The sequence below is a fragment of the Corythoichthys intestinalis genome, chromosome 11 (assembly GCF_030265065.1).
Source record: "Corythoichthys intestinalis isolate RoL2023-P3 chromosome 11, ASM3026506v1, whole genome shotgun sequence".
In the NCBI taxonomy this organism is placed as follows: domain Eukaryota; kingdom Metazoa; phylum Chordata; class Actinopteri; order Syngnathiformes; family Syngnathidae; genus Corythoichthys; species Corythoichthys intestinalis.
Window position 1 is genome coordinate 32,721,785 of NC_080405.1, and position 16,879 is coordinate 32,738,663.

General features: G+C 45.0%; 1 protein-coding gene across 1 annotated transcript in view; it reads left to right on the forward strand.

Annotated features, from left to right (window-relative positions):
* tenm1 (teneurin transmembrane protein 1) overlaps window positions 1-16,870 on the forward strand; it is a 348,630-nt gene extending 331,760 nt beyond the window's left edge. The window contains exons 36-38 of the mRNA XM_057850586.1: window positions 61-767; window positions 4,810-4,952; window positions 14,598-16,870. Coding sequence (XP_057706569.1) covers window positions 61-767; window positions 4,810-4,952; window positions 14,598-15,353 — 1,606 coding nt within the window. The 3' untranslated portion in view covers window positions 15,354-16,870. The remainder of the gene's footprint in view (window positions 1-60; window positions 768-4,809; window positions 4,953-14,597) is intronic.
* Window positions 16,871-16,879: the final 9 nt, after the last annotated feature.

Here is a 16,879-nt window from a genome sequence, read left to right on the forward strand (position 1 = left end):
CATCCTCATTGTTAGCCTCAATTAATTTTAAACCTACTCACTGGTTTACTTGATTTCAAGGTTGGTTCCGCTACGTTATGACCAGCGAGATCGCATCACTCACCTTGGTGAGATACAGTACATTGTGGATGAAGACGGATTCCTCCGTCAGCGAGCCAACGATCTGTTTGACTACAACTCCAATGGACTGCTGATGCGGATTTTCAACCGAGCAACTGAACACACCGTGTGGTACCGATACGATGGGCTCGGCCGGCGTGTGGCCACTAAAACGAGCCAGGGGGAGCGGCTGCAGTTTTTTTATGCTGATCTTTCACACCCGACTAGGGTCAGCCACTTGTACAACCACAGCAGCAGCTTGATCACGTCGCTGTACTACGACCTGCAGGGTCACCTCATCGCTATGGAGTTGAGCAGCGGGGAGGAGTACTACGTTGCCTGTGACAGCGTGGGGACCCCGAGGGCCGTATTTTCAAGCAAAGGCCGACTGGTCAAAGAGATTTTGTACACTCCTTATGGAGAGGTCTATCAGGACACCAACCCCGACTTTCAGCTCATCATCGGATTCCACGGAGGGTTGTATGATCCTCTCACACGGCTAGTCCACCTCGGAAGGCGGGATTACGACACTCTTGCTGGTCGGTGGACTTCACCCAACCATGAACTGTGGGCGGAGTTAAGCAAGGAGCCAAGACCTTTTAACTTGTATGCCTTCAAAAACAACTGCCCAGTGGGGAGAGTGGAGGAGGTGACACAGTTTACAACAGGTGAGCCTCACCCATTATTTTACTTACACCTGAGTGCTATTTATACTTAGCGGTATGATATGGTTTGGTTCAGCTTAGTATTTTTTTTCTTTTTTTTTTTTAAGGGATCCACGGATAGAAAGACTTGTAGTTATTAAAAGATAAACATTGTTATGAGTTGAAATAATTTGATATTGAAGCACTTCTTGATGTATTTGTTTTTATACAATTTGTAAAATTAGTTTCACTAGTAGGTCGCCATTTTGTTGACATCGCAGGGCGGTGACGTCACATGGTTACGCTGCTGGACTTCCATAGTATGACCCTCGCGACCCCTTTCAATTTGAACCCGAGAGGAACATTAATGAGCATGACAGCACTGTCGATATTTCACAAAATGACCAGAAAAAGCAAAATGAATAGGAAAGACGGGAAGAGACGAGACGAGAGTATAGAAAAAAACAGTGTTCTGCCAAAATGTGCTACACCGGCGAAACGTTCTACAAGAGGCGAATTTGACACGAACAGTACTACTGTGCGCTTTCAGCTTGTTTTGTTTAGATGCATACAGACAGAACATACTAAAGATGCCTTAAAAAAATACCAAAACCTAGTAATATCAACAAGGGTGGTTTAAATATGCTACGTGGCTAATGTGGTCAATAAATCAACAATCTGCTTTCAAGCTACCACAAGAAAACACAATGCTTAAAAGTATGAGAGGGAAACTAATGCAAAAAGAACTTTGAGGCAATAAAAAGGTAATAAAAGACTGATGAGCGCATCACCCCGAGCGTCCATTGTGCGCTTAAAACATGGCGCCCTCCATTGGTCAAAACATGTACTAAATAATATAGATTTTTAAATCAATTGCAATATTTTATGTGTTTCTAATAACATATTTGAATGAAAGAGGACAATTGTGGCTTATTAGAGCCTATAACTGTTTTAAGTCCGAGATTCCCTTTAAGTGTTCTCAAAAAAGTATCCACCACTACCTCACTTTTATGGAGGTACCCATTGCAGTAGTGTCAAACAGTCCTAGTACAGTACAAGGATTGACCTAAACCTATTGTCTGTTAATTGAGTGACTGTAAAATTGTCCCTTCTGTCTACTAGCTACTGTTCTTATAGCTACTGACACTTTTCAATGAAATCCAGGTAATAAAGGATAATACATTTACAGTGGTACCTGGTCAGCTGGAGTTCTAAACACACCGAGTCGATACAATATAAATTGATCAACCACCACTGGTCGGTCGCTCAGAGGTCAAACAGATTCATCATTGCAGCACAATGGTCATCATACACACACACAGTCAGAAATATCAAACAAGTGCCTGGACACTGCAGTATTTTACTTCTCATTTTCCACTTATATATCTGCAGTGTTTAATATGTTTTTTCTCCACCTTTGTTGAGTAAAAGCATCAATTTACATATGAACAATCAGAGGCACTCCACCAAACAGAAATTTCACAAACAGTGTAATTACTAAAATAATAATGATCTCATCTCATTTTCTCCCAAATTTACTTACTCTTTGTCAGTGGACTGTTAAACTGAACATAAAGCTGGTATAATCACAGGAAGTCATGACGTATCCATTCTGTGGCATGAATGGCAAAAGGAGGATACGCACAAGACCGGTGCATCGCATAATCGTTTTTTGTCAAAGTTTTTGAATTTCTCCTCCACATGGCTGTTTTTGTTTGTCTTCAGGTACAAGACATCTGTGTGAAGTTTGATGCCATTCGGTATGCAATTACCATCCGAACCCTCAATAATGATTTTTCCCCATTTCTTTCCCACAATGAACCAACAAAGTGATCCGAAATGAATAAACCGCACATTTCTTTGTGTGTTTGTAGGTCGTCAAATGGCGTATTTTTATTTTTATTTCATTTTGCGTCACTTAGTTGGGAGTTCATGGGTTATCCCTCACCCTGGGGGCAACACAATAGAGAGTGGTCACTAGTGGACAAATTGAGGGCTTGGGCGCGGACTCTAAATAAAAGACTATGAACGTGAAATTTTGTGTACTTGTTATTGTCTAGGAAAGAAACAAATATAACCTTGTGGAGCAGCAATTTTCCAAAGCTTTTGGACCTGTCTAATACACACAGGTTCATTCTACCTTCTGCCATTCAGTGGAAAAGCATTTGGTTGTTGTGCCTTCCAATCAATGAATAAAACTTTTAGAAAATGTAAGAAAAATTCTGGGCACCACAGGCTTGTTCTTTCTTGGTAAATGGCTGAAATGGCATCCTAGTCGCATCTATACTATATAATTGGCCTCAGTCTGAGATTTGGAAAACTCCCCCATACCGAGAAGAACACTAGAGTGAACTTCCTAGTCAGAAAGTGGCACAATAATTGAATGACAAGTACAGTACTGTGACTCAATTGTACAGTTGAGTGCAATTGTGAGAGAATATTATTCATGCTTAAAACACAACCATTATACATCATATTTTGTGTGCTTTTGTTCTGCTTGCACGAGACCATTGTAGCATTAATCTGTTGAGTGTGCCTCCCCATAGCCTTCACAATATGGCCAAATATGGACTGTTATGTTCCTGTTTTCCAATATGCCCTGAATGAATACAATGAGCGACTGTGGTTTATCAGACTAAGCTTATCTTTGTTCTAGCCGCAGCGTTCAAGGTCTCAGCTCAAAGATGTTTTTGTATGGAAAAATACCCAGGTTTGTGCGATGATGCGTTTCATTTCCTAGTAAGTTTCGTTTCACGGTGGGGTTCGGCACCGCCCTTTCAACAGTATAAATGTCCAGCCTCTATTGTACTTCTTCGTACTTTCAGGGTGATCACAGCTCCTGGCTGGGTCACATGGGTTTGTACCCAAGAGCTCTTGCTCATAAAGCCTTCAAAGAAAAGCAATCCATGGTTGGAGTTGTAGTCATTTCTCTAATCGAGCTATCGAGGTAACACTTGTCTTGGAGTTCAAACTTGAGCTTCCCTGACAAGTGCAAGAGCTGATGTATGATTTATTATACTGTACATACAAGGTTGCGACACTGCATGGTGTTTACAGTAATGTTTTTGCATTACTACTCTGCCTACTTACCCTTCGGAGAAAAATCTGAATGTACTTTTTCTGATTTACTGTGTCATACAGTACTGCAACTGTACTACTGGTGATTTGAGAAGTGCCACCTGACAACTATAGCACAAATAAGGGGAGATATTGCACTCACTCGCCCACTCTCTTTCTCACACGCCGAGACATCTACACGTTCACGCGCACGTAGAAAACATCTGCCGTTGAGAATGAGATGACACAGGTGAAGCAATGTGTCAGACAGAGAAAATGCAATTGACTGAAGAACACGCCAGCAAGAAACAGGACAGCCTCTGATCATTTTGTTTTTCAGCTTTTTTCTTTTTTTTTTAACCAAGCCGTTATTCTTTGTCCCCTTTTGTCTGTCAAGAACACAGTTTCCCCGAGGTGTGAAACAAAAGCTTAGAAAAGGGAAGGAAATCGTATCAGAATGAAAATGCAATGTCAGTCGGGTCATCTGTCTTTCACATTCATTTTAATCATCGTGCTCGCCTGCAATGTTGTCGTTGGAGATGCAACTGAGCCCATTATGCTTCGATATGGGGACAAGTTGTTTCTACGCCTTGTGAACTGTATTCATACGGCACTGTAAGAGTCTTTACAGACTTTACACAAATGAACAGACAAAACTTTGTATCTGAATGTTGCTTGAAGAAGCAGCCAATTATATACCATGGCTTATTCGTATTTTTTTCTTTAGTCTTGTGCGTCAATATACTGTATATGATTCGATTGGAACGCTCCAACATGCCTGGAGCGGCTTGCTGATCAACTAATAGAAGCAAAACCATAAATAAACCACAATGAAAAGCACTGTGATATGTTTTCAAATATATTAATAGTTCTTCCTTGGTGGAGGTCTGCAGACTTAGTAGCATTCTGTTATGAATAGAATTGTATAAAAATGGTCCATATATGCAGTACACCTCTATTTGTCCTGTCTGTTTGATTTTGTGTGATTCATTTCTGTATTTATGTGCAGACATTGGCAGTTGGCTGCAGCTATTTGGCTTCCAGCTTCATAACGTTGTTCCAGGTTTCCCAAAGCCTGAGATCAGCCACATGGAACAAACATACGAACTGAGGAAGACCCAAACCAAGACACAAGACTGGGACTCAAGCAAGGTGAATGCGATTCTATTTGGCGAACCCAACCACAGGGTCGATCTGATCTTTATAATTATTGAATTTGCATGTTTTCCATGACATGAGTTGGAAAATACTGTAATTTTCGGACTGTAAGCCGCTTTTTTCCCTCATTTTGAATCCTGCGGCTAATAGTCCAGTGCGGCTTATTTGTTGATGTATTTCTTTTAATAGGTCACACACTATTTGACAGCTGCATCATAAGACTTACATAGACATAAGACTGTCATGTGTAGGGTTGGGCATAAATTTCGATTCCATGTTTCGGTGCCCTGACCGCCGAGCGGGAAAAAATTGCTGCCGAAAACCACGAAGAAGAAGCCACAAGAAGTGCGTGTTTGTGCATTGCAACTTGATTACAACCATGGACACAGTGCAGCGGCGCTCAAAAGTTTGGCTTAACTTTACAAAAAAAAAACGACATTGCAACAGAACTATATCATCCAAAGGTGGCTGCATGACCAATTATGCACGACTGGCTTCATGGAATACAAGTGCCAAGTGCATAGCTAGCTGAGTGCTATGTATTTGACACGCTGCGCAGTCAGAACCAGGCAAGTAAAACAATACATTACGTCTGTCTTCTGCTGTCCCATCAATCCGACCCCGGATTAAGCAGTAGATGACGGATGGATGGAATAGTACGAGAATAAATCGTATTATTACGTCGTGCTATGGTCGATATCTCATGTATATAGAACTAGATGCGAAACGAGAGACTCGGCGGCGTTAGAACATGTAAAGAGAACTAGATACGAAATGGCAGACTCGCTGGCGGTAGTAAACAGTCGCCATCATAAAGCAGTACATGCCTCCGCTAAAATCAACAGTATGTAAAGCATTTTTGTTTTAGAATCTGTTGTGTTGCTTATTTAGAAAGAAGCAGCCATATGAAGCATTCAATTACTTTTTTAAGGAACTCGTAGCAGTGAAAACATAGCATCACATCACATTGCATCCTAGCCAGACGCTCTCATCTCTTCTTCTCCGCATTATACGTACACACTCCTACAGCACCACTCACAGGCCCAACTGGTATTGTCACAACATAAACATTGCATGTGTCTGTATATGCAACAGAATCAGTTTTACAAATAAGGAAACCTTATTATATTGCCTCATCTACATCAAATTCTAATAAATAGAATAAAATTTATACCAATGTTTCGTTGTAGCTCCCAGCTAAGGTATATGTATGGCAAAAGAATATGTGTAAATGTTTTCTCCGTGAGCTTTTAAAAAATAAACATTTTTGTGAAAGTGCACTCCTGTGGAAAGAGACTTCACCACATTTTCGTTCAGACTGATATTTATATACAAGTTAAAAATAGCTCTGTAAGAAGTTCATATAATTCACAAATTTCATATTAATGTATTAATGTACTAATAATATATAATAAAATAATAATAACACTTACATTCATATAATTAAAAAAATATAGAAGATATTAATATAAACTCATAAATTTTTTAACTTTAAATGTTTTTTACCTTGCCTCTTAAAAGAATCGTAATCAAGAATCGTTCGGAACCGAAATCAATTTCAAACGAAGCCCAACCCAAGTCATGTGGCATGACACTATCTTGGGCATCAATTAATGCTTATGACAGATGTCATTAATTATCACGTGCCAAATTGTGTCACTAACTCAATTTTATGTCCAGCTCGTATCCTTTACATCTATTCAAAAGTAAGATAATTTGCCGGATGACAGAAAATGACGTCTGTCATAAGCATTCATTAATGCTCATGGCAGTGTCATGTCATAGTTATGATGGTCTTATGACAGTTTTATGGCGCCAATGTTAAATAAATTGTTACCAAGTACCAGTGTTAATAATTAATGAAACAACTGGGAGAGTAACTGAAAGAAATAAAAAGTTGAAGTAAAAGTCCAGTGCGGCTTTTCTATGAACAAATGCAATTTTCGTGTCAAATTTGGTGGGTGGCGGCTTACAGTCAGCTACGCCTTATAGTCCGAAAATTTAGATAAGCAAAAAGCAAACAGTCTTACCTCGGATTGTGAAATCGCTCAAAGAAAGCTGTAGTAGCACATATCAAGGGTGTTATCAACTGTGTAAAGCACAAATGGAAGCACAGAGTTCCTGTACAGTGTGGAAGGCAGCATCCCTTGCCACAGTGAAGGGGGCTTATGAAAGCATATACAAGGTTCCATCCAAATCTTCAACAAGATTGTCTAGTATTTTTCCCCTTCGAATAGGAATGTATAGCTCAAAAACACTTGGGAATAAATACAAAAAAGTGTCTCTGAAAAGATTATTATCTGATTGATCCAAAACATTCATTTGGAATTGGACTGATCAAGGAAATTTTTCTTCACAGGGAACAGCTTCTCTTGATCAAAGAAATATAGGATTTGTAAAGAACAGAAATAAAAGATGTTTCTTCCTGAATTGTCAGTCTGGTGTAATCAAAGTGATACAATATAATATACTGTATGTGGGGCCCTGTACAGGCTTGCAGTTTAGCATCGCACGACCATCATAGAGCAAATCGCTCAGTGTGTAGGTTTGCCTTGGCAAATGTCTTTTTTTTTTTTTTTTTTGTGAGACAGCAAGAACCAAAAGTGGTATTTGTCACGTGGCAAAATTGATTTTGCCATGTGACATTTTTTGGGCCATGTGGCAAAAAGGATTTTGCCAGGTAGCATTTTTTTTGCCATGTGACATTTTTTTGGCATAATTAATTTTGCCATGTGGCATTTTTTTTTTTTGCCATGTGCCAAAATGTATTTTGCCATGTGGCATTTTTTTGCCATGTGGCAAATTTGATTTTGCCATGTGGCATTTTTTTGCTATTGTGGCAAATTTGATTTTGACACGGCTCAGAGAACAAACGGACCCAATAATGCAGTGCTCAAAGAAGATTTATTAACAATGGTTCTGAGACGAAGAAGTCTTGGCCCTTGAAGGCTGTTCGAGCAGGGGGGGACGAGCAAGGCGAAGGCCCAGGCAGGATGCGTCTAGATCCGGTCCTGTAGCAGGGTTCAGGTCGCAGAGAAAAGGCAGAGGTACAGACGAGGAGCAGGCTAGAGGCAAAAATCCACAAGGTCAAAAAGTGTATCAAAGGCAGAGGCACAGACGAGGAGCAGGCTAGAGGCAAAAATCCACAAGGTCAAAAAGTGTATCAAAAATCCGGCAAGACAAGGTAACTAGAAACGCTCGTAAGTTGCAGTGAAGGCTAACAAACTCGCAATGGAGCAGAGGGCTGTGTGTGCTTATGTAGGGAGGCTGTGGTAATGACCAGGTGTGCAGGACAGGTGTGTGGAATGAGTGCTGATGACTGAGGGGGAAAAAAAGGAAAAAGTATACAGGCCTGCTGTGGGGCTCTAACAGAACCCCCCCCCTAGGGACGGACTCCGGACGGACCAGGCGCGTCTGGGTGGAGTCGGTGGAAGTCCCGAATGAGGTCCGGGTCCAGGATGTGAGAGGAGGGGACCCACGAACGTTCCTCGGGGCCATAGCCCTCCCAGTCAACGAGGTACTGGAAACCACGACCCCGCGGTCTGGATTTCAGGAGTCTGGTCACGGTGTAGGCCGGGCCGCCGTCAATCAATCGAGGAGGTGGAGGAGGCGGCGTGGGGGGAACCAAAGGGCTCACACAGACCGGTTTTAGTTGTCCAACATGAAAGGTCGGATGGACCCTCATGGTCCTGGGGAGTCGCAGCCGTACAGCCACCGGGTTGATGATTTTGGAGATCGGGAAGGGGCCAACAAACCGGGGAGCTAGTTTGCGGCTCCCAACCTTAAGAGGGAGATGTTTGGTTGACAGCCACACCTTTTGACCCACCTCGTATGTCGGGTTGCTCGAGCGATGACGATCTGCCATCCTCTTCATACGGGCTGCGCTCCTGATGAGACTGGCTCTGGCTTGGCTCCACACCCTCTTCTTGCGACGGATCCACAGCAAGGCAGAGGGTACTCGTGTTGGTGTCTCTGTCTGTGGGAACAGAGGGGCCGGATACCCAAATACAACGTGAAACGGGGAAAACCCCGACGAAGAGCATGGCAGGCAGTTGTGGGCAACCTCAACCCACATGATGTTTTGGGCCCACGTAGTGGGATGTTTGGAAACCAAACAGCGCAGAGTGGTTTCCAAATCTTGATTCATTCTCTCCGCTTGCCCGTTGCTCTGAGGATGGAACCCTGAGGACAGACTGACTGTGGCACCAATGAGCCCACAGAACGCCTTCCAGAAACCAGCCACGAATTGTGGCCCTCTATCAGACACTATGTCTGACGGAAAGCCGTGGACCCTAAACACCTCGTTGAGCAGAGCACTGGCCGTCTCTTTAGCTGTGGGCAGTTTTGGGAAGGTGATGAACCTGACCATCTTCGAAAACCTGTCCACCACCGTCAGAATGGTGGTCTTCCCCTGCGAGGGTGGTAGTCCGGTGACGAAGTCCACCGAGATGTGCGACCAGGGTCGTGTCGGAACCGTCAATGGGAGCAGCTCGCCCGCAGGTGGCCTACGAGGTGTCTTGTTGGTGGAACAGACCACACACGCCGCCACATAATCCCTGACGTCTCTCCTCATGTGCGGCCACCAAAACTTCCGGGCCAGGAGAGCAAGGGTGCGTCTGGTCCCCGGATGTCCTGCAAACCGGGAAGCATGGCTCCAGTGAATGACATCCCCTCGGAGGCCCTGTGGCACAAACAGCAAACCCGCGGGGGTACCGGGCGGGTTGGTCAGTCCCTTGGTGGCCTCTTGGACCTTCTTGATGATCTGCCACTGGAATCCTCCCGCCAAGCAAGATTTTGGAAGGATTGGTTCTGGGTCCTCCACACGTCCCTCTGAGGGAAACACCCGGGAAAGGGCATCGGGTTTGGCATTCTTGGCACCGGGTCTGTAAGACACAACGAAATCAAAGCGGGTGAAAAACAAGGACCACCTGGCTTGTCGGGCGTTGAGCCTCTTAGCGGTTCTGAGGTGCTCCAAATTCCGGTGGTCGGTCCACACCATAAACGGCTGTTCAGCCCCCTCTAGCCAGTGTCTCCATTCTTCAAGGGCCACCTTAATTGCCAAAAGTTCACGGTTTCCAACGTCGTAGTTTCTTTCTGCGGCTGTGAGTTTCTTTGATAGGAACGCACATGGGTGCATCTTACCGGTGAGGGGTGAGCGTTGGGATAAGACTGCGCCGACTCCCGAGTCTGAAGCATCGACCTCGACTATAAACTGGATAGTCGGATCAGGGAATCTGAGGATTGGAGCGGAGGTGAAAAGGTGTTTGAGCCTGCTGAAGGCCGCCTCAGCCTTGGGGTCCCACTGAAAGCGACACTTGAGTGACGTCAAGGAGTGTAGCGGTGACGCCACCGAACTGAATCCTCTTATGAATTTTCGGTAGAAATTTGCGAATCCCAAAAAACGCTGTACCTCTTTACGTGAACTGGGCCTGGGCCATTCATGGACGGCTCGAACCTTTTCTGGGTCCATGCGTATTTCCCCTTCAGCGATGACAAAACCTAGGAACTGAACAGATGGCTGGTGAAAAACACATTTCTCTGCTTTGACGAACAGGTCGTTTTGTAGCAGCTTTTCCAGGACTGAGCGGACATGAATGATGTGGGTCTCCAGGTCAGAGGAATAAATCAGAATGTCATCCAAATAGACGAAAACAAACACGTTCAGAAACTCCCTCAAACGTCGTTGACTAATGCTTGGAAGACAGCTGGGGCATTAGTCAGTCCGAAAGGCATGACCAAATATTCGAAATGGCCTATGGGAGTGTTAAATGCGGTTTTCCACTCATCTCCCTCCCTTATGCGGATAAGGTGGTACGCGTTGCGCAAGTCAAGCTTTTTGAAGACCCGCGCACCCTGAAGCATTTCAAAAGCAGAGGACATTAATGGTAGCGGGTACCGATCCCGGACAGTTATGTCGTTAAGCCCTCTATAATCAATGCATGGACGGAGGGACTTGTCCTTCTTCTCGACAAAGAAGAATCCTGCGCCTGCAGGAGAGGAGGATCTCCTGATGAGCCCTGATGCCAATGACTCATTTACATACTTTGTCATTGCCTGGGTTTCCGGGCCTGATAAAGAGTACAGGCGACCCCTGGGTGGTATTGAGCCCGGGTGTAGGTTTATGGCACAATCGTGTGGGCGGTGAGGAGGGAGGCTAGTGGCTTTGGATTTGTTGAACACCTGTTTGAGGTCATGGTAGCAGGTGGGAACCTTATCGAGGGCCGGGAACTCTGCTTGTTCGTCTTTTTGCGCGATAAGTGTGGTAGAAGCAATCTGGGTCTTTGCCAAGCCATGTGTTATGCAAGTTCTGTCACATGACGGACTCCAGGAGATCACCGTCCCGGTGTCCCAGTCAATGTGGGGGTTGTGTTTCTTCAGCCATGGCAAGCCGAGAACAAGTGGTTCGTGGGGTGAAGTGTAGACATGAAAACTGATATTCTCGACATGACTAGGGAATGCCATCTGAATAATGGGTGTGCGGTGCGTTACCCGCCATAATGGGCTTCCATCCAGAGCCACGGCTTCTAGAGGTGAAGACATCCTGATGAGCTGCAATCCAAGTCGATTGGCCAGGTCCATGTGTAACAGATTGGTGTCTGACCCTGAGTCGATCAGGGCTTTCTGCCGGAGAGAGAAGACAGGTGAGCTTAAGACCACAGTGGGTTGGACCCGAGAGGTTATGCCTAAAGAAACAGTGCGACTGATGGACACTTTATGTGCATAATCTTGCCTCTTGTTGGGGCATTTGACAGCAAAGTGCCCAGGTTCCCCACAGTAAAGGCAGAGCCTAGCCGAAAGACGACGACTGCGCTCTGCAGCGGACAGCCTAGCTCTGCCAATCTGCATTGGTTCTCCCTGGGTGGGGGATGCGGCCTCCGCGATACCTCGGTTAGCTGTGGGTCCAACAGATGGACTGACGGGATGGGGCATCCACTGGGTATATTGGTCCGACACTTCTATGGCGGTGCCAATGACCTCGTCCAGCATCGAAAAACGGCACCTGAGCGCTATCTCCCTGTCGATCTCTGGGTTAAGCCCAGTCTTGAATGACGAAATTAGGGCTTTGTTGTCCCAGCCGCATTCCACCGCCAGGGAGCGAAACCGGCTGACATACTCCCTGATGGGTTCTCCGCCTTGCCTCATCTGAAGGAGGAGAGCGCCAGCTTCCTGTTCGCGGAGAGGGTGGTCATAGATCTTTTTCAGCTCGGCTGCCACATGTTCATATGAGGCCAGCAGCGGGGAATTCTGTTCCATTAGGGCATTGAAATAGCCCAATGGTGCCCCCTCCAGGAGATTGGCTAGGAAGGCAATCTTGGCCGTTTCCCGGGAAAAGCGACGGGGCTGAGACACAAAAATTAGCTTCAACTGGTTAAAAAACATTCTGCATGTTGCCGGGTCACCTGAGTATTTCGTAGGTGGTGGGATGTTGGGCTCTGGCCACACTGGTGTTTCCTCTTCGGCAGCGGGTCGGTTGTGGAATGAAGCAGCCATGTGGGAAAGCTGAGACACGCTCTGGGCCAGAAGAGACAGGAGCTGCTCATGCTTGTTTAAACGCTGGCCTTGGTTGTTGACGGCCTGTTCATACAGGGAAGAGCCTGCTGGGTCCATGTTATGGCGAGTTTGTTCTGACACGGCTCAGAGAACAAACGGACCCAATAATGCAGTGCTCAAAGAAGATTTATTAACAATGGTTCTGAGACGAAGAAGTCTTGGCCCTTGAAGGCTGTTCGAGCAGGGGGGGACGAGCAAGGCGAAGGCCCAGGCAGGATGCGTCTAGATCCGGTCCTGTAGCAGGGTTCAGGTCGCAGAGAAAAGGCAGAGGTACAGACGAGGAGCAGGCTAGAGGCAAAAATCCACAAGGTCAAAAAGTGTATCAAAGGCAGAGGCACAGACGAGGAGCAGGCTAGAGGCAAAAATCCACAAGGTCAAAAAGTGTATCAAAAATCCGGCAAGACAAGGTAACTAGAAACGCTCGTAAGTTGCAGTGAAGGCTAACAAACTCGCAATGGAGCAGAGGGCTGTGTGTGCTTATGTAGGGAGGCTGTGGTAATGACCAGGTGTGCAGGACAGGTGTGTGGAATGAGTGCTGATGACTGAGGGGGAAAAAAAGGAAAAAGTATACAGGCCTGCTGTGGGGCTCTAACAGATTTTGCCATGTGGCATTTTTCTTCTTTGCCCTGTGGCAATTTTTTTGGCCATGTGGCAAAATTGATTTTGCCATGTGGCATTTTTTTTTCTAAGTGGCAAAATTGATTTTGCCATGTGGCATTTTTTTTGCCATATGGCAAATTTGATTTTGCCATCTGGCATTTTTTTTTGCCGTGTGGCATTTTTTTTGGGGCAATGTGGCAAGATTGATTTTGCCACGTGGCATTTTTTTGCCATGTGGCAAAATTAATTTTGCCATGTGGCATTTTTTTTTTCCATGCGGCAAAATGTATTTTTACATGTGGCATTTTATTGGTATGTGGCAAATTGGATTTTGGTTCGTGGATTTTTTTTTTTTTTTTTGTATGTGGCTTTTTTGGGGGTTATATGGCATGTTTGCAAGCCATGCACATCCATGCCATTGACGGCTATGCACGTCTAAATTTTCCATTCATTTTTAATGGCTGAAAAGCGTGGGGCTGTGATTTTTGACTATACACTTACCATTACAGTATATTGACATTCAACTGGCACCCAAGTAAGGCTATGCCATTGACGGCTATGAACGTTCAAATTTTCTATTCATTTCAAATAGCAAAAAAACACACATTTTTAGCAAAATCAGTTTTGCCACATGGCATAAAATGCCACATGGCCAAATCCATTTTGCCACATGGCAAAAAAAATGACACATGTCAAAATCCATTTTGCCACATGGCAAAAAGCAAAAATAAAATGCCACAGGGCAGAAAAACTGCCACATGGCAAAAAAAAAAAAGCCACATGGCAAAATCAAATTTGTCACATGGCAAATAACACTTTTCGTTCTCAGCCTGCTGTTTTTTTTTCCTCAGTCAGGTTACGCCACATTGTGTGGTGTGTGGCATGCTTCGAACAGATCACAGGTTACGATAATTAGTTTCCCATGTGAGCCCCAATTAGAGAAAAATTACTTTAAAAGGTTGCTCTGCTTAATTAAGACATATACAGTTTTTATTCCTATTGAGGAATAACAGATGCTCATTCTCCTGTGGAAGCGTCAAGAATAATTAAATGCCTGCGAAAGCAATTAAATTTTTAAATAATGCAAGAAACTTTGTGGCAGGTCAAGACATTGTGATTAAATGGACAAATATATAGTACATTTAAGGAAAGTTTTGTGTTTAGCAAATTCATCATATAAAAAAAATAGCATTTTCAAAGCTACTGAACTTCCTGCGGTAAAAAGAATTTTCTAAGGAGACCAACCCCATGAAACTTTAGCTGCGAATGAACTTAATTTACTGATTTACCAAGTTGATGAGTTTCACACTTGGTAAAAAAAGGAATTATACCAATAAGTGATGGTGCCGCTGTACAGAAATGAACAATTTTGAAACTTGTGGAAAATAATTTGAATGAATCACAGTTAAAAATGAATTGCGTGAATATTACCTGATGTGCATTTATTATTAAATTTATAAAGGATAATATTGTTGTTCCTCTATTCAGGTGGTTTTGGGAATCCAGTGTGAGCTTCGTAGGCAGCTGAGACGTTTCATCTCTTTGGAGCGCTTACCTCTTGTCTCAGCACCCGTAGGCTCAAGCCGCCAGCGACCGACTCGGCCTCCTCCCTTCGCGTCACGCCCCTTTCTCCTGGGCCCCAGCATCCGCTTCGCCCTTTCCCACAGCCGCGTGAGCGCAGAAGTTATCGGCGTGGCCAGCGAGGACAGTCGACGAGTGGCCGCCATTTTAAACGGCGCCGTCCACTTGAGTGGCCTGAGCTTCACCGTGCACGGTTGCGACACCCACCACTTCCTACAGTCCCGGCCTATCGAGGAAGACCTGGCTTTGGGTTTAGGGGTCGGTGGCCGCGTGTTAGAGAGCGGAGTCAACGTGAGCGTATCTCAAATGAGTGCTACGGTCAACGGCAGGACTCGTCGGTTCGCCGATATCACTCTCCAGCAGGGGGCGCTGTGCTTGTGCATCCGTTATGGCGGCAATGAGGAAGAGGAGAGAGCGAGAGTGAGGGATGAAGCCAGGAGGAGAGCAGTAGCTGGGGCGTGGGATCACGAGAAGAAGAGGATAGAGTTGGGTGATGCCGGGAGCCGAACGTGGAGCGACACAGAAAAGAAGCAGTTGCTGTCTGCTGGACGCGTGGAGGGTTATGACGGCTACTACTCCCTGCCTATAGAGCAGCAGTCCGAGCTGTCCGACTGCCCCTACAACATCCACTTCATGACTCAGAGCGAGGTGGGAGGCAGGTAACACTCAAGCAGCGCTCCCACCCCACCAAAGACTGCCTGTTTCTACTCTACTCCAGTTTGTTCTACCCTTTCTATACTGTATGAAAAAAGATGACATCAAAAAAGAACAAGAGAGATTAGGGGAAAAAGATTTCCAAAATGCCTTTAACTGTGACAGAATGATGGTATTTTATTATTATTGTCTGGTTTCTAACAGTGGCACAAGCAAGTGTGGTTTGGTTGTGGCTTTGCTTTTTTGTATCCCTGCTAGACTGGGAGTCGACCGACTCCTCTGTTGTCCTAAACCCTCTTCTTCACTTTGGATTTTGTTGTAATTCACCCAAGTGGAAGATTTCTACGCTTGCCGGTGAGTTATCTCCTTTATGAACTCAAATCAGGAGCTCCGTAATTGCCAATTACTCCGGATATACTCCCGTTTACATCGTGTGTAAGAGAGAGGCCTTGTCGACTCGGACAATTCCCTAAAAGAGGAGCGAACCTCTTCAGGGTTGCTGCCTCTGCTGTGCTCCAACAGTAGTTTGTATGCGTGTCTATACTCCAATCAAGAATGTACATAGCCAGTGCTTTCACACTGAGAAAAAAACAGACTCAACTGGAAGTTCTGTTGTTCCTAAGTAAGTGTCAGTATTGTTAATCAATAGAAAGAGCAGTTACATTTTTGCAAAGAATTATACATGGCTATAGTAAATATTCTCGCTGAAAAAAAAAATCTGACTTTATGGAGTTCCAATGCTGATTAAAGTTATTATGTGTGAATAATCCGAGTGCTCCCTGCAATGGCGTTCTGGCTTGTTATTTGGCTCTGCAACTTTTATCCCTCTGTGTCTTCGCTCGGCTCTCTCGCACATTTGTTGTACGCTCTTTGTTCTCATCTCTGGGAGATTGTTGCTGTCAAATCTGTGCTGTCGTTATCGCCTATCATTACGGTTCAAACTGAGCCTTGCATGAGAAACCTGCATCTGTCACAAGCGACGGAGAAGAAGGGGGAAGAGGAGGATAGCGAAAGGCACTGTGGCCAGGAGGAAGAAATGTGACAGCTGAGGCTCAGTGAGTGGGTGGCAAGTGCAGAAGGGGCAGGACCTTGGAGTTGGCTACAGCGTACTCTACAGCTTGTCTCGTCTCATTAGGAAATGCCAATCAGGGTACATGTGAACCACTTCCAAGCTTCTCCTCCCCCCAGAAAAAAGTTCATGTAAAAACATTTTAAGCGAGCTTTCACTAAACCGCCTCCTCTTCCATCTGCCTCCTCCAACCAGCCGCATGCCTCCCCTCCCTGCATCACTCCGCCATCTGCCCACCATTAATTGTTTGTGTTTCTCTCGCGGGCTACGGATGACAGAGCTCCACGCTGCATATGTTGTGACCGCAAGCAGGTGATATACGTTCCCGACGAGCTTTTTGCAATTCCGTTCCGAAACCATATGCTTCGTTAGATACTGTCCAGCTACATCTCGGCGCTGAAAAGATGGAAAGTCCGGTTGCTAGGAGACCGCTGTCCCGGCTGAATGGATGCTCACACTCTTGCTT